Source organism: Citrus clementina, unplaced genomic scaffold, assembly GCF_000493195.1.
Source record: "Citrus clementina cultivar Clemenules unplaced genomic scaffold, Citrus_clementina_v1.0 scaffold_3, whole genome shotgun sequence".
In the NCBI taxonomy this organism is placed as follows: Eukaryota; Viridiplantae; Streptophyta; class Magnoliopsida; order Sapindales; family Rutaceae; genus Citrus; species Citrus x clementina.
This window is the reverse complement of record NW_006262339.1, coordinates 29,595,215-29,613,831: the sequence shown is the minus strand read 5'-3', so window position 1 is coordinate 29,613,831 and position 18,617 is coordinate 29,595,215. Positions and strand designations below refer to the sequence as shown.

At 34.2% G+C, this 18,617-nt stretch overlaps 1 protein-coding gene and 1 long non-coding RNA gene across 2 annotated transcripts; both read right to left on the bottom strand.

The window, feature by feature from the left end:
• Positions 1 to 7,365: 7,365 nt before the first annotated feature.
• LOC112100278 lies at positions 7,366 to 8,940 on the bottom strand. Its single transcript, XR_002906597.1, has 3 exons — positions 8,289 to 8,940; positions 8,047 to 8,109; positions 7,366 to 7,726 (listed from the first exon to the last, which is right to left on the bottom strand). It is a non-coding gene; the product is annotated as an uncharacterized LOC112100278 (long non-coding RNA).
• A 2,622-nt stretch (positions 8,941 to 11,562) lies between these two features.
• LOC18048936 (heavy metal-associated isoprenylated plant protein 39) lies at positions 11,563 to 11,851 on the bottom strand. Its single transcript, XM_006442197.2, has one exon. It carries the CDS (start codon positions 11,849 to 11,851, stop codon positions 11,576 to 11,578), a length of 276 nt encoding a protein of 91 aa, XP_006442260.2. The 3' UTR covers positions 11,563 to 11,575.
• Positions 11,852 to 18,617: the final 6,766 nt, after the last annotated feature.

Genomic DNA, 18,617 nt, shown 5'->3' with positions numbered 1-18,617 from the left:
ATATTATAAATTGATTAAATCTAGTTGGGTTTATAGTTCTTTTTATCACTAATTTTTTTTCCCCAGATATGAACGTGCAGATCCAAATGGCCCCCAAAGCTTTATCCATCATCATAATACAATACAAAGCCAGAAAAGAATTACAGATCTTTCAAATCGCCTTGCAGTTCAACTTGAACAAATCTATAAGAGAAAGATCAACAACTTTAGAAATCAGCTTCCTCCTGCTGCAACTTTCCATCATCGAAGTTTTTAGTGTAGCCCAAAATATCGTAGTTGAAGTTGAGATTCCTTTTAGCAATATCTGATGATGAAATTGATGAGATCCCACAAACCATCTTCTCAAGCTGAAGAGATCCCCAACCCCATAAAACCACCCTCCTTGTCCTGGAAATAATGGCACCCACCAACTTCCTCCTTCTCATGCATCCACCACCACTAGTCACCTTCTTCGCTACTGATCTCCATCCCCTGCTCCTTGCCCTATTACTACTCTCCAGTACTAGTGGTATTGCTTCTGCTCCTAGTTTTGAGTACTTCACCACTACCATTCAGTTTCTTGATCTTTAATAACCAACAGCACAATATAGACAGGAAATAAAGAGTCTATTGTTTTCCTCGAGCATTATTATTCTTACTGTGGGTCACTTTCTTTTCTTCCTAGTTTGTAACAAAAGCAGCATATTACATGGATCAAACCTTGTTTCTTGCGGCCTGTATACATTAAATTGATATATTACTTCTGGTTTTTTGGCCCTTTGTCTGTCTGTAATAAAGCTAGGACATAGTGGTTACTGTGAGTGTTATTTATAAATAATTCAGTTGCAGCGTGAGAATTACAGTTGCAGGAGGATGCATTTCTAAAAATGCATATATAGAAATTGTTGTTAAGTGTCCCCATGAGCTTAGTTGAGTAGTTTCCAAACAGCTTTATTCGACTGACCATCCGAGTGGAATTAAAGAATTTATCTGAATTTTACTCACCCCCTACCTTTTGGAAAACGAAAAGTGTTGTTCATTAATATAATACAAGTGTGTAGCACTTGAGTTTGGTTTTGTCCTCACTACTAAGTACCAAACCTTGATGGAGAATCCAATGCTGACAGACTGCTTCTAGGAATGACTATATGTACGCTTGCCCTCTACTGACTTGTGTTAGTGTTGTTATTGACAAAAACAGAATGTATAATTAAATCCTTTTCCTTTCATTATCATTTCTGGTTCTTACAAGAAAATTTTCTCTTGCTGCTCCAACAGAGTTCTTTCTCCAACTAAACAAATATGATTGAATCTCATGTTTATAAAGAACATTAAATAGGATGCATAAGTTCTTGAAAATGCATATTCTGTTAAAAGAATTTGTATTTCCTTTTGGCAAAACAGATAGACATGGGGACCTATCCAGTCATTTTATTGTTGGGAAAAAAGAAAAAATGTTGGTGCGGAACCAGAAGCAGTCCTTCGAGAAAGTTAGTTTCGAAGATCAAGATTGGAAATTTCATACCATGAGTTTTGCTAAATATATATCGAAACAATTTGGGAAAGATTCAGATAATAAGAGAGCTTCTGAGAATAAGTCAGGATGTATGTACAAATATTGTTGAATTTACTTCCAAAAACTTGACAGAATGATTTTCAAGTAATTTTATTTGACTATATAGTTATCAAGACAATATCCTCATCCATAACATTATCAATTCTGATTTTAATGGGAAACTGAAACATCTTTAAACCATTAATACTTACCCCAAAATACGCCTACTTAATTAAGAAAGCTCATGACTTATAAATTAGTTTAGAAACTCATCCATAACATTATCAATTCTGATTTTAATGGGAAACCGAAACATCTTTAAACCATTAATACTTACCCCAAAATACGCCTACTTAATTAAGAAAGCTCATGACTTATAAATTAGTTTAGAAACTTACTCGCTATTAATGTGGGATATTACAATGAGAACGAAATATATCCAAACAAAAATGATAAAAATATAAAATTGTCATAAAATACCAACAAAAATAATATATACACCCCAGGATTACCATATTATAAATTGATTAAATCTAGTTGAGTTTGTAGTTCGTTTTATCACTAATTTTTTTCCCCAAATATGAACGTGCAGATCCAAATGGCCCCCAAAGCATCATCCATCATTATAATACAATACGAAGCCAGAAAAGAACTTCCAAATAGCCTTGCAGTTCAACTTGAACAAATCTATAAGAGAAATATCGACAACTATAGAAATCAGCTTCCTCTTGCTGCCACTTTCCATCATCAAAGTTTTTAGTGTAGCCCAAAATATCATGGTTGAAGTTGAGATTCTTTTTAGCAATATCTGATGATGAAATTGATGAGATCCCACAAATTTACAAGAAAATTTTCTCTTGCTGCTCCAACAGAGTTCTTTCTCCAATTAAACAAATATGATTGAATCTGATGTTCATAAAGAACATTAACTGGCATGCATCAGTTCTTGAAAATGCATATTCTGTTAAAAGAATATGTATTTCCTTATGGCAAAACAGATAGACATGGGGATCTATACAGTCCTTTTATTGTTGGGAAAAAGCAAAAAAGTTGGTGCGGAAACAGAAGCAGTCCTTCGAGAAAGTTAGTTTTCGAAGATCAAGATTGGAAATTTTATACCATGAGTTTTGCTAAATATATATCGAAACAATTTGGGAAAGATTCAGGTAATAAGAGACACTCTTCCATCCCTTTTGGAATTGAGGCTTCTGAAAACAAGTTAGGATTGTATGTATAAATATTGTTGAATGTACTTCCAAAAACTTGAACGAATTTTCAAGTAGTTTTATTTGACTGGTCATCGGAGTATCAAACAATAAATTTGTGCCTTATCAACCCTACTACCTTCTTAAAAATAAAACATATAAGACTAATATAAGAGCCAGGGAGGTAGACTGTTGAATGCAGCATTAGAACAACATAACAAAGAACTTTAGAGATCAAGGTGATTGTGGCTTTTAATTCACTGTCTTTATCATAAACTAGAATGAATCACCAAATTAGGAAGACAATCAGATGAGTAAGGCAAACATCAAATCCGGCCGCATAATTTCTTAACCACCAGCAGCTGATGAGAGCTGGGCAGTAACGGGCATAGGATCTGTCATGCAACTTTGTTTCTTCATGGTCCTCCTTTCAACAAATGTGTAAGCAAGAAAAGAAATGGCTAAAGCAAATGACGTCTTACTCGTCCAAGAAATGTTAAGTTTTATTCGGGAATTTCATCGAACACAATGCGTGCGCTCAACTAAGTCATTACAGAGATTCCATGAAAATTGATTTATATCAAAGAAATCTCTTGACTAACCTGGAAAAAGTTAGTCCCAAAACAGTGATGAACACTCTCGCGGGTTCAAGTGTGGGTATTATCAATCTTGCAAACTTCACTTAAGAGTCTTTCAAAATTTGCCCCTGTATATACCTTGGAAACCCTTTAACTATTATAGTGGCTAATGGGGAGCGTTGTGATAATAAGGTAATATATTATCATTACTTAAATCATGTTCAATTGAACGCAATCCTTTATAAAAAATATTCATAAAAAATTATGGAGATAAATAATGCTAATTTAAAGAAAATAAGAATAATAATAATATACCACTATATGATGACAAGTTATAAAAATAGGTAATTATACTAATTATTAAATTTTTTTTTAGCTAATAATGAAAATTAATTAAGTATATAACATATTTTATAGAATATCTTTTAATGATATTATTCATACTTTTTAAATTAAATACTGAGCTAAAAAAGTTGGCTTAATAGCTTAATTATATAATTACTAAAAATTATTATTAAGTTAAAAGATAAACAAATTTAGTGACTTAATTGATTGAAATTAAGTCAATTAAACTAAAAATAATCCTACAATCTTTTAATAAGAAGTTGTCATTTGGTGATGTCTCTTACTATAATCGACATTACTTACGTGATGTAATACATAAATATTGTACCATTTAGCTTATAATATTAATACAAATTAATCTCAAAATTTGTGAAAAAATAAATTAAAATTTATAATTTGAAAGCTCAACTTATTACTAAATCGAATTGTTAAAAAGGTGTAAACAGTAAAAGTCAGCCTATCATCAAGACCCATTTGGTCAGCATTTTTCCATAAATTTCGATTTTTTGATAAATTAAAAATGAAAAGAGTTACGACACTTGTCTTCACATGAACCTCAAGAAAATCACCAATTCAAAAACACGAACATTCTGGCTGATAAATATTTTTGCGTTGAGGCATTATTCATCCATTATCCTCACCATCGAGCACCCAAAAGTCGCTCCACTCAAAAACAAAAATGGCTGCAGGCTTGAGCATGTTAAAGCTTTCAGTTCTGAGCCTACTCTCAAATCTGAACTCGGGTTTATGGCCTGAATCTTCAAAGGGGCTGAAAATGTTTCCACCAACATGCAACAGAATTGAGTGTCCGAGCTTTGAGACCGTTCATGTTGGCAATGGCTTTGAAATTCGTCGCTATAATTCGTCCATGTGGATGTCTACTTCACCTATTCAAGATATCTCTCTAGTTCAAGCATTTTGAGGTGTATGGCTACTCATAAACAAAACCATGCAGGCTTTGAAGTGGATAATATTTGCCCGGTTTAGATTGTGTCATGACACTAGCCCACTTTTAAATGAATTAAGATAAAATTAACTCAATCTAATTAAATAAGTATGTTTAACTTAATCTAATCAGACTCGGTTGGGTTGGGTTGGGATAGTTGGTTGAAGGTCAAATTAAAATTAAAAAAAAAAGATATAAAATTTATTAAATAAGATAAATCTATTATAATATGAAAATTCTATTCATTATCTAGTGTTTGATTAAAACAAAAAACTAAAAAATCAACTATCTTAAATTTAATAAAATTTCAACAATGAGCTTCTAAACTTTATTCTCGAATCCTTGCATCTCTTTTTTCTAATTTTAAATTTAGATCTTTTAGATAATTAGCTAGCATCCTATCTAATAATAAAATGAAAGTTATTTATAATTATGTACCATCCATTGATTACCTAAAAATAAAGAGAAATTGAAACCCACTTACCTTCAAATTTTAAACTTAAAAGATAATAAATTTACTTACATGAGAGAGTGATTTTACTTTTGGAATTAAACTCTGGAGCACTAGATACGAATGAATAGTCTTTTTTTATAAAATAAAAAAAAGTTAAAAATTATGTTGGTCATTTGGGTCTTTAAGGTTTTATAATTGAAGATTAACATATTATTATTATTTTCCTAGGTTGGGTTGGATTAGACAAGTTCTTCATAATTAACTCAACCAAGCCTAATTATTAATTGAGTTAGAAAAAAATGACCCAATTATCCTGCAATAATCAAGTCAATTCATCAAAACTAGATTGGGTTAGATCGGACCTATTCCGTTGAATTGAGTTTGTCTATCCCCCACTATTTAGGTACTTATTATTAAATATTATGTCAAATGATGACCACTTGGCAAAACTTCCTAAGTGAAAGCAGAGCTCACGAGTTTGGGTTCAATGTCCAATAAATTGGAAATATAGTTTTACTAAAATAAAACTTAAAAAAAATGGAAGGAAAAAAAAAAAGAACATAACGGATCTACTCTCACAAAAAAATGAAAAAGACAACTCTACCCATTTATTACAACATGACAACATCAATATAATAGTAGCTATCAATTACTTTTAATTAAAAAAAATCAATTTAAAAAATTGTAGTTATTATTGATGTCACAGCAGCTATTTTTTACTGTATTTTTTTATTACTTTCCATGGGTGTAAGTGCCATATAATCATATCACCTAAATCGCGTAACTTGTTATTAATTTGAAATTAAATAGAAACAATAAAAGCGTTTGGATAACACTTCGATTCATAACAGAAACAAGGCCTTCAACGGCTAGATAACTGCAAAGAGCTCACATGATATCATTAAACTGGGGCAAATATTGAAAGCCGGTTCACAAGGATGATTAAACCAACAACATGTGATCTCTAATAAAATCATGTGATGACAAAGAACATATTAATCATAAATTAGCTACTAGATCGATAGTTATAATTCATCTTGAAATTGAATGGACAAGATTAGGTCAAGTTTCCCACCCAAAGTTAAGTCCTTTGTCTATAAATAGAGGCTTGGAAGAAATACAGGATATATTTTTTGACAAGAAAGTGAGGCCGCAAGACATGTAATGTCAAATATAAAAATATCTCAAGCATTTTTTTAGGTTGCCATACTCTTTACACATGCTTACAATATATTTTTAAATTGAGATTCCTCAATCAAGTCCATACTGGGAAATTAAAACCCTGCGTTTTCGGCTTGCACTTACTAGGTCAAATAATGAAACCCTTAACGTTAACACATTTTGGTAACAGCATGAGTGTTTGGTGATGACTTACGAAACAAAACGAAAAATTTGATAAATATCAAACCTTTAACCCGTTCATCCGGTGATTCACTACTTCCTTTTTTATTTTTCCATTAATCCTTGCATCCGTTGGATTTCAGCAACAAATCCAAACAAATGATATTGGAGGATCATGCATTTCGTGGAATCTTTTACTTTTGTGAAACGACCCGCCCTAGATTCTCCGGGTGAGTCAATCTAGTCTTACCAAAACTGACTTGATAATAATCTAATTAGTGGTAATTCTACCGAAAATTTAGCAGAATCTCCTTTATAAATATTACACTCTCAATCTAAAAATTTGAATATAACACTCCCGAAAGTAATTCAATCTACAACCAGCTCTAATGATTAACATCATCAACAAAAATATTGAATTTTATTCAAATTATCTCCAAGGTATCAAAAGATCATATTAGAACTAATATTAATATACATCAATTTATTTTTAATCCCAAAAGAATACTATAACAAAATTATACAATCCTAAAAGAACGAGATGATCAGGATGTCCTAACAAAAAAAAATCATCTATATCTTTGAACACCATCACATGTCCAAAACTCAAAATATATTTACATTCGTTGGGTCAATCTAGTGTATCTACAACCTCTTATTGGGAGGGGGGGGGGGGAAGGGGGATGAGAGAATATAATAAAAACGGGATGAGTATAAACTCAGTGAACTCAGTAAGTGGATAATAATTTTTAAAAAATAAATAATAATTATATTATTTCCAAACACGATTTCATCAAATCATATGCGAGAAACCATTAATAAATCATTTAACATCTAAATCAGATTACTAACCTTGAAGAGCATATATAATATCGTATGTAATAACAATGGAGATCTTATTACAATATTATATAAAATACACAAATTTAAAAATCATCACTAAACAAGTACCCAATGAAATAATCTCGCGTATCCGGACCTCAACGGACGGATAATGACGTACTATATAGGTACCGTCACGCGCCCGAAGCTACACGAATAGACAGGAAAATACAATCTCATATCTCATCATATCTGTGCATGTATAATCTAATTCCCAAAGGACAAAAACGCCCAAGCACACGATCCAAAGTCTCTGTGTGTACTCCGACGGACCCAAAATACCTATATCTTATCTGTATCTTCTGTATCTGTATCACTGTTATTATCATATCACACGCATATGCCCCCAAAAGACAGAAGCGCCTAAACACACGGCCCAAAGCCTCTATGTGTGTTCGAACGGGCCCCAAAAGGTCTCTCATCTCATCTGTATCACTGTATCTGAAGTGTAGGGTACTATTTAATAATTTTAAAAATAATCTCTATACTCATATTCATATACATTTTAACCATACTTTAAATCATGCTCTTCTTTTCATTATCACATCTAAATCCACTTTTCTTATCTTTAAAAATACTATCATATTTTATTTAAAGTCGATACGAAAAATCATTAACTAAATATTTTAATATAATATCAATGCGTGAATAAAATTCATTTCAAGAAAATCATTAAATCAGAATATTTAAAATACTTATTTCGCAAACACGCTTTACTATCATAATTAACTATGAAAAAATGTTTTGTATATTTCACTCACAGTAACAATGTTCATGCTCGGTTATCGTCCACGCCTGTGGACTGATTCTCGTCGCAGATCCTCCTAAATCAAGGAAACGACATAATTATTTTTTGTAAATCGAAATTAAGACTAAATTTATGCAATAAACTCGAAACAAACATCTATCCATAATTTACAACTCCTGTATCAATAAAATTACTAAAATACCCTCGACTCTGTAAATCATTAAAATATTCCGAGATCGTAAACCATTGAAGTACCTTCGGAATCGTAATTAGAACAGATCCCAATTTCAGAAATTACTAAAATCTTCATAAGGTCTGAAATACAAAATTGCCCTCATATTGTGAAATTACCGAATTGCCCTCGCCGGACAACGGTGACCGGAATTCAAGCAACGGAGACCGGGAAACTCAGGTCTAAAAGTTTCGGCCACTCTGGGTCTAATGGTACCGGCAGTGACCTCCCACGCGCGGCAACAGCGCCGGAATCTAGCTCGGCAGCCGTGAAAGTCCAACAATTGGCCGGCGGCGAAACAGTGACTCCCGGTGGCTGTGAATCGTCGGGAATTGAAGAGGGAGTCGTGGGGAACAAAATCCAGCCGGTGGTGTCACCCAAAACCGGCGAAAAGTCCGGCAGAGCAAGGTGAAAGTCGCGGGTTTTTCAAGCTTTGGTCGCCGATGTTCTGGCTATTTTCCGGCAACGTGGACGGCTAGGGTATGATGTGTAGTCGTCAAGCTTCAGATTGGTGCCAAGCGTGCCCGGTGGGGTGGTCGGAAGCACAAGATATGGCCGGGTCGATTTCCGGGCAAAAGGGTCGGGTGTTTGGGTCGGTTTTGACTCTCACTTTCTCACACGTGTATATGTTTCCCCGTTTCCAGCTTCTTCGTTTACTTTTATTAACCGCCTCAATTTTTTTTTATTTTTTTAATTTTTTTTTCACATATGTTACATTTTGTCCATTGCATTTCATTGATGCATTTCAGAAAATATTAAATATATTATTTGAATCAATCTTTTACCAACTCGCAACATGCCCGGCCTGGAAATGAAACATAAAAGACCAAAGATGCGGTCCATGTAATGAATATAACACCCATCTATCTGCCTCTCAACAATTAGACATATGTAAGTAATCGTTGCGTTTCTTTGTATTAATTCCTAGTAACCACGGAGAGGTTCTTATGGCATTATAACCAAGTCTCCTGCACTCTCTTTTTCTTCTACTTCCTTTTGTTTGGTTATAGTTTTCAAGTTGATTTTTCACCATCTTTCCATCGCTTTTCTTCTAAAACAACTCATTCCTCAAACCAAGGTGTCGAATTAAAGTGCATCCTTTTTTTTTTGTTGTTTAATTAAAGTGCATCCTTTAGCTACTACTGATGACGATAAAGATGAAACTTCAAGCGGGTTTGATTGGAAAATGGCGAAGTGGGGGATGCGTCTGGACTGGTGATTGGATTGTCAATTGGATACATGGTATTCTCAACAGAAAGCCACGATGGTTAGTGAAGATGGTTGAAGGAGACCCGTAGAAGAAGGTTAGATACGCAAGACGAAGGCACAGGAGGTAGAAGAAAAAAGTGAAGGTCAGCAGTAGCCAGAGGTTAAATTGTAAGTGTGTATTTGTTGCTTTGGATTACATAGCTGTGCTGTTTTTGGTTGTACTTGGAGCAGAATCAACAGTGATGTTTGTACAGTTATGTATTAGCTTTTTAATGGGTAATTTTTAAAAACCTCTCCTGAGGTTTGGGCTTATTGCAAGTAGATGGCGAGAATCTGTTTATTTGTAAAAAATTTCCTACCGTCAGTTAATTTTAACATTGACCGTTAGTTAACTGTGTAAAGACAATATTGCCCTTAACAATAGTTTGTACACTGACATAACTAAAAAAAAACTAAAATTATTGGCGTGAAAAACACAAACCCTATTTTTTGACAATTTTATCCTTGTCAATTCCAAAGATTTTGCAATATCATAGATAAAGATTATGATTATTTCATTTTTAAGTTTTTAATTTTATCTTTCTTGTAGGAACTTTAAGGAAATATCAATAATTTAAAGAGGATTTTTCAAGTTTTTAATTTTATTTTTTTGTAGGAACTTTAAGAAAATATCAATAATTTAAAGAGGGTAAAATAACCAATAATTTTATTTTTTTTTAATTATTTCCCTCTACAAACTATTGTTAAGGGTAATATTGTCTTTGTACAGTCAACTAACGGTCAATGTTAAAATTAACTGACGGTAGGGAGTTTTTTTACAAATAAACAGATTCTCGTCATCTACTTGCAACAAGCTCAAACATCAGGGGAGGTTTTTAAAAATTACCCGCTTTTTAATTAAACAATAGTGCTCTTCTTATTATTTTGTTGGGATACTTATTTTATATTCTAACTATTCTAGCAAGTGATGCATCACTTTATTGATTACTTCAAGTGACCTTATAACTTTCAATTCAAATAATAAATTTGTATTGGTGAAACATTAGTTAGAATACAAATTAAGTATCTCAACTAAATACACATAATATAACTCTTAACTTAAAATCCTCCTTCGTCAAACCAATTACCCCTTTTTTTCTCTTTTCTGAAAACCAGTTGTGTAGTTGTATGCACACCAAGCAACAGCCACCTAACATCTTAACAATTTGCATGATCATGGTAATTGGATAGGTAATAATAAAATAAAACAAAACCAACTATAAATTGTATGCTTCATATCAATAGTACTCATTAAAGCTTCTTATTTAATTACCTCTTGTTAATTAGTAACGATCACCGGCATTGAGGTTTCAAACAATAAGCTTGTTGACATTTAGTTAGTTCCACCTTGCAGAGGCAATATCAACTGGTTAGTTGTCCAAAAATAAGTAACGGTGGGAGATAGGATTCGATAAAAATAACAGAACGCGAAAAATGCCTAAAATAATTCTAATAATCTAGATTTGTCATGCCCGCGTTGTTGTATTAGACCCAAGGGTTCTTTCTTGACCTACCTACAACGCGTGGGCATGACAAATACGCATCTAAATATGCATCTGGTATCATTTTCTGTAATCTATATTTTAAAACTGAAAACAGTAATATGCGTTTGGTAGACAAAATTAAAAATAATAAAAACAGAGAATATGCATTTGGTAATCTCTTGTATGTTCTCGTCGAATAAAATTTTTTTAAGCTTAATTATTTAAGCACATTATAATCAGTTTTAGCTTAGCAAAAATAAGAAAAATGCCACTAGAAATGAACACTAATTCGAGGCTAAATCTTTATCGACTTTGATCCTCTGGTGTACATAATGAAAATAACTAACCAAAAAAAAGGGAAGAGGAAAAAAATTGATGATGAACATAAACAAAATTTAAAAAGTTTTATTTATTTTCTCTACAGTTCAATTACTCACTCAGACATGGAAAGAAACAAAGGAGGCAGCACCTTTTATATACACAGGTTTGATATCTTGATGTTGCCTGCTTACTATAAGAATTGATGACATTCAAAAAGTCACCAATTTAGCAAAATGTCTTTAATTTTTGTTGAGAAATTAACAAATAACACAAGCGTTTGGATTCTCTTCAATGCTTTGAACATGGTAATGAGTGGTCAAGTAAGGATTCCCTTCAATGCGTTTGGGCTCTTCTTTCTTAGCTTCCTCTCTCTTCTTCGGTTCTTCCTTCTTCGACTCCTCCTTTGGCTTCTCTGGCTCCTTTGTTGGCCCAACTAATATTATATCTGTCGGCCAATATTTTCTCCATTTGCTCATAACGTTTACAGGATCAACGGTTCCTATCACTGTCAATTTCTTCTCCTTCATGTCCATGGCAGTGGAATCGATCCCTTTTAAAATAGAAAATAATTATTGAGTATGGATTCTCAACATTCACCATTTTCCAAAGCAAATTAAAACCCAATGAATGCCAAATTCGATTGTACACAAGCCTTAAAAACGAAAAATATCAGCAACTCACATAACAAAGATGGAGCTGAGGCCTGAGATAGCAAAAGCAGTCAAGGTAGTTGGATGGAGCAGCAGTGGTTGCAGTGAGATGGCGCACCAGCAACGTTGGAGATGAAGCGATAGCGACGGCGATCAAGTGAAGCGACAACGACGCCAGAGATGAAGTGCAGCAACCGAGATGGGCAAATTGAGAAAGATCAGATCTGGAGAGAAAATGACAGAGAGCTTGCTGTTGTGTGTAGATTGGCAAAGATAAGGAGAGAGAGAGAGAGAGCTTCGTTGTGAGCAGATCAAGAAAGGAGGGAGAGAGGACACTGTGAGTAGATCAGGAAAGGATGGAGAGAGAGCACCGTGAGTTCGTGAATGAGATTTTTTGTTGGCTTTTATTTTTTAATTTGTTTTTGAGTTCGGTTTTGTAATAAGCAGAGAACATGTTAAACATGTTTTTACTTTACTAGTTATAAAAAGTGAATTTGGATTTCTTATTTTGTAATTTGTTTTTGGATTCAATCAACCAAACGCATATTATATCAGTAATCCGAAAATGAAAATGAAAACACTGGCCCAAAAACGCTACCAAACAGGCCCTTAAAGACCAAAGATACTCTGTCCATGGAATGCATATAAATTCATGTCATCTACCTCAAATATTATATGTAAGTACTTGTCAGTGTCTTTATATTAAACACTTAAAAATGATGGAGAGGTTTGCATGGCATAATCAAGTCCCCGGTCTCTTTTTCCTCTTCTTTGTCTTTTTTATTTGGTTATTTTCAATTGAATTTTTCATCATCATTTCATTTATGCCCTCAGGAACAAAGTTTAGCTTTGCTTCAATTTAAAAATAGCACATATGTTCGTAATGATCGAGCAGGTTCCTCTTTTTGTTTAGGAATTTCTTATCCTAAGACAATCTCTTGGAAGGAAGGAACCGATTGCTGCTCATGGGATGGAGTAACGTGTGATATTGTTACGAGAAATGTGCTTGGCCTCAATCTTCATTGCAATAAACTTGAGGGTACCATCGATGACACTAGCACGCTCTTTCATCTTTTACATCTCCAATCTCTCAACCTTGCTTTCAACTATTTCAGTGGTTCTCAAATCTCCCCCAAGTTTCTGTTGTGCGCGGAATGCGGACTCAAACGCACCGAATAATCACATAAAAATAAAGGACACAAGAATTACATGGTTCGGCAATATGCCTACATCCACGGGAGAAAGAGAAAAATAATTATAATTATTGAGTACAAATTTGAGTAAGAAATCTCACTTTCCCAGAACCTAAATACACCCAGTACTCACACACACACTCTTCAATTGCTCACACTTTTAGAACTCTCAAAAGCTTAGAAACTTATAAGCTTAGCAAATTTAGGGATGCTTAACAAATGAAAAACTCCCTCTATTTATAGGAAGTATTTTGCACTATTACAAATTCAGCGCTCACCAATAATTTGCCAATTTGTCAAAGTAGTTGTGAATTTGTCAAACTGTCACATGCTTCACCAACTCCTTTGGCTTCAATTTCTAAGGGTCGGTGCCAACTTTTCAAGCTTTGCATGCTTAGCCACATGCATGTGTCAAATTTTCAAGGTTTGGTGCCAACTTTGGCCAATTTGTCATCATGTTTTGTCAACTTTTCAACAATTCTCCATCCCAGCGAAGATTTGTCCAAATTTGAGCCGACTTACCAACGGATCATCATCCCCAAAATGGCTGCATCTCTGTGACTGCCTACATACCCAAAATTTAGGATCAAGCCAACTGTAGTTCAAAATTCTCGAAGGACATAACTTAACACAATCAAAGGATTTGAATCAGTTTCAAGCAATGTTGAAACTTAACTCCAAAAACTACATTCGTCAACATATCTGATGGATTATCTTTAGTATCGATCTTTCTCAACAACATAATGATATTTCACATCTATGTGCTTTGTCCGAGCGTGATATGTTTGATTCTTCTCAAGGAATATCGCACTTTGATTATCACAGAAGACTGTAATATTCTCCTGGATTACTCCCAAATTATCTAACAAGCCTTTCAATCAGATAACTTATTTTACAGATTCAGTTGCTGCCATATACTCTACTTCCGTAGTGGACAGAGCAATTGTCAATTGCAAAATCGACCTCTAGCAAACTATGTTAGCCTAAAGGGCTACACATAATGTAATTTTGATGATAACAAACATGTGTCTTAAGTAAAAATAATAAATATTGTATTTCACATTTTCACTAGTTTTGAAAGATAATATTTATGCAAGTGAATCAAGTGAAATCAAGATTGAACACACTCAACGGACAACGGCGAAATCAAGAATAAACTTTAGAGCTCAATGGACAAATTAGTGCGATAAATTCTTGTAAAGCTGGTATGATTTAATTGATGCATGATTTAGCATTTGAGAAACTCAAGAGATTAATTTAATTAAATACTTTTCATAAACTAAAAGGTTTTATATTTATAAGATAAGGTGTTTTGTGGATTTGAGTAATTTGGATTAAAATGAAAAAGTTTTGTAATCTTTGAGTTTAATAAATATTATTTTGAAATTCAAAGTTGGACTTATTTGCAAAGGTTTGAAACTTTTTGGGCCATACTATAATTTATGAAAGTTTGAGGACCCGAATTTAATCTAAACACTTGAAATCCAAAATTGGACAGAGAGGAAGCGGCTAACCACCTGAGGCTAGCGGCTAGCCACCTGAGGAAAATCTCATATTTTCAATTTTTGGACTAAATTGAAAGGTTTTGAGAACTTTGAAAAATATGGGTATTATGCTAAATTTAAAAAGGACCTCTTTAAAAAATACTATTATATTTGGGGCCATATTATAATTTCAAAAAGTTTGGGAAAGACAATTATTTTTAGGAAATTCTGAAATTGGATATATTTGCAAAGTTTTATGACGTTTTGGGCCGTAGTATAAGTACAGAAAGTTTAGGGCCAAAAGTGTAATTTTAGTGAACAGTGTTACTATAGCAAATTCAAAAATAACGGTAATATCACTGTTCCTGAGCGGCTAGCCCGATAAATTAAGCGGCTAACCGCTTGGGCGCGAGAATTTGACTATAATGGCTAGTTTTCGGGCTTTTACTATAAAAACTCAACTCAAACTTCATTCTAAGAATAAATACAAGGAAAAACAAGATCATATAACATATATTGAGCTTCCATTTCGCAAATCATCATTTATTGAATCATCATTGAGCTATAATTTGTTATTCACTCTTAAAGAGAGTTTCATTGTTGTAATTTTCATTTCTCATCAAATTGTGAGTGTACAAGTGTGAGAAACACTTGGGGTGAAGAGATTGAGGATATAATCTCTTGTTGTAAAGGTCCATTGACACCTTGGAAGTCAATTGTAAACATTTGAAGCATTGGGAGGCTTGGATAGTGAAATCCTCAAGCCGAAAGAGCTTGGAGGCGTGGACGTAGGCAGGGATAGCTAAACCACGTAAAAATCCTTGTATTTGTTTTCTCTTCCCTTACTCTTTTAATATTGTGCTTGATTGAATTTATTGTTTTTGATTTGATTAAGGCAATAGATTAAATTGTTGTGCGAATTGTATTGCATAAATTTTAAAATCCCTACTCACCCCCCTCTTGGATTGCATAACTTGCATTTCAAACCGGACCTCCACCTAATGTGAATGCATAGCATGTTGTTGATCTTCGCTTATCTAGGTCTCCGGCGAAATCAGAATCACAATACCCAACAGATTGTTGACCACAATCCTTCTTGAACAATAACCCAACATCAACTGTCTCATACAGATATCAGAGAATCCATTTCACAACAAGCTAGTGATTTTTACCCGGATTGTGCATGTATCTACTAACCATGCTCACTGCTTGAGATGTACCGGGCCTTGTGCATACCATAACATACATAAGACTACCCACAACACTAGCATATGAAACACGAGCCATATAATTACGCTCTTCTTGAGATATAGGACATTAAGAAGAGCTTAATTTGAAATGAGGAGCTAGAGGTGTACATACTGGTTTAGTTTTGTCATCCTTACCGAATCTTTCTAGCACTTTCTTCAAATAAGACTTTTGAGTCAACTATACGCTCCCCATTCTTCTTGTCTCTACGAATCTCCATCCTAAGTATTCTCTGTGCATCACCTAAGTCTTTCATCTCGAACTCAAAAGTCAGCTGCTTCTTTAATCTTTCAATCTCATCTCTATTCTTCGAAGTTATAAGCATATCGTCGACATATAATAACAAATAGATGAAAGCTCCATCTAATAGTCTTCTAAAGTAAACACAATGATCTTGTTCACTTCTGGTGAATTTTTGCCCTTGTATAAATTGATCAAATCTTTTGTACCACTGTCTTGGTGATTGCTTCAGTCCGTATAAAGATTTAATCAATCTACACACATGATTATCTTTTCCAGCAACTTTGAAACCACAAGGCTGAGTCATATAGATTTCCTCCTCCAAATCTCCATGTAAGAATGCCGTCTTAACATACAATTGAGCCAACTCTAACTCATATTCTGTAACTACGGCAAGTAGAATACAAATAGAAGTATGTTTTACAACTGGAGAGAAAATTTCATTATAGTCAATACCTTCCATTTGAGCAAAACCTTTCGCAACGAGTCTTGTCTTGTATCTAGGAGTTGATTGATTCGGAGATCCTTGGTTCTTAGTGTAGACCCATTTATTGCCAATAGCCCTTTTCCCCTTTGGTAACTCCACAAGTTCCCAAGTCTGATTTTAATGGAAAGATGTCATCTCTTCTTCCATGGCTAACTTCCATTGATCACTTTCACTGTTGCGTAATGCTTCACCGAAAGTGTTGGGAATGTCATCATCAATAACTGGAAGTGCATAGGCTACCACCATATCTTTAGTAAGTCATTCGGGTTTCTTTATCTCTCCTATTGGCTTCCTTGTTGCTATAAAATCATCATTATCTACATCATCAATTGTTTCTTCATTTTGTGGGACATTAGAAGAAACAACCTCTTCTTCAACTCTAGGTGTCACCTCCATTGTTGAACCATTCTCTGATATAGAACTAATTGCTATATATGGAGTTTCATCAAACTCCACCCGCTGTAATACCTCTGTGGTTTTATTTTTCACCTACTGAGAACTTGAAACTTTCATCATTAAAGTTTCATCAAACGTGACATCTCGGCTTCACACAAACTTTTTATCTTCGAGATCCCAAAACTTGAAGCCTTTTACTCCACCTTTGAATCCCACAAAGATAATTTTTCTAGCACGAGGATCCAGTTTACCATCTTTGACATGATAATAAGTTGGACACCCAAATATACGAAGGGAATCATAGTCTTGTGCATACTTTTCAGACCACATTTCCATATGAGTATTACCTCCAATTGCAGCAGAAGGTAACCAGTTTATTAAGTGACTTGCGTAGCTCACAGCTTCAGCCCAAAACTTTTTATTTGAACCAGCATTAGATAACATACACCGTACTTTCTCCAGCAAAGTACGATTCATACGCTCAGCCACATTGTTCTATTGCGAAATATGTCTCACCGTGAAATGTCTTTTAATACCATCATTCTGGCATACTTGCAAGAATGGATTAGAAGTATATTCACCCCCATTATCATATCGTAATATATATACTTTGATCTTTCTGCCAGTTTGAGTCTCCACCAATTTCTTTCATTTCACGAAAATCTCTAAAACCTCATCATTTGCTCGCATGGTGTACACCTACACACGTCTAGAGAAATCATCAACAAATGTAACAAAATAATGGCTTCCACCAATTGATGCATTCTTGGTTGGTCCCAATACATCACTGTGAATATATTCAAGGATCTCACGAGTATCGTGATTAGCTGTACCAAATTTGACCCTTGTTTTTTTGCCTACTACACAATGCTCACAGAAATTTAATTTACAAGTTTTAGTACCTTTTAAGAGTCTGTACTTCATCAAAGTTTGCAAAGACTTCTCTCCAGCATGTCCCAACCGTACGTGCCATAGGTTGGTGGTGTTATTGTGCGCTACAGCAACATTTGCTTCATTAGTTGTACCTCCCTTCAAATAGTATAAATTGTGACGCCGAATCCCTTGCAGAATTACCATAGCCCCATGTGTAAACTTCATTGTGCTATTTTCAATGGTAACCTTGTATCCTATAGCTTCCAAAGCACCCATAGAAATTAGATTTTTCTTTAAAACTGGAACAAATCTAACCTCTTTGAGTTCTCTGATCATTCCATTAAACATTTTGAGCCAAATTATTCCTATCCCCATTATACAACAAGGTTGATCATTCCCCATCACAACTGCATTGGATTCTATATTACGAAAATCCATAAACCATTCCTTAATAGGACACAAATGGTAGGTTGCTCCAGTATCAAGTATCCACTCACTCGAACTAGCCACGTATGATGTAGGAGTAATACTTAGTGAATAATCAAAGTCCTCATCTTTTCGTGCCATGTTTGCTACTGCTGGTTTCTTCCCATCTCTCTTTTGAGCCTTTGGACAATCCTTTTTTCCAATGACCCTTTTCATGACAAAAAGCACACTCGTCTCGAGCTATATTTCTGCTTCTCGATTTGGATCAAGAATTCTTTCCACCGCGCTTCTTTTTTTTCTCC

Bases quoted from the DNA above. Each gene is read 5' to 3' on its own strand.
- LOC18048936 (XM_006442197.2), bottom strand. From the start codon at position 11,851: ATGGACATGAAGGAGAAGAAATTGACAGTGATAGGAACCGTTGATCCT.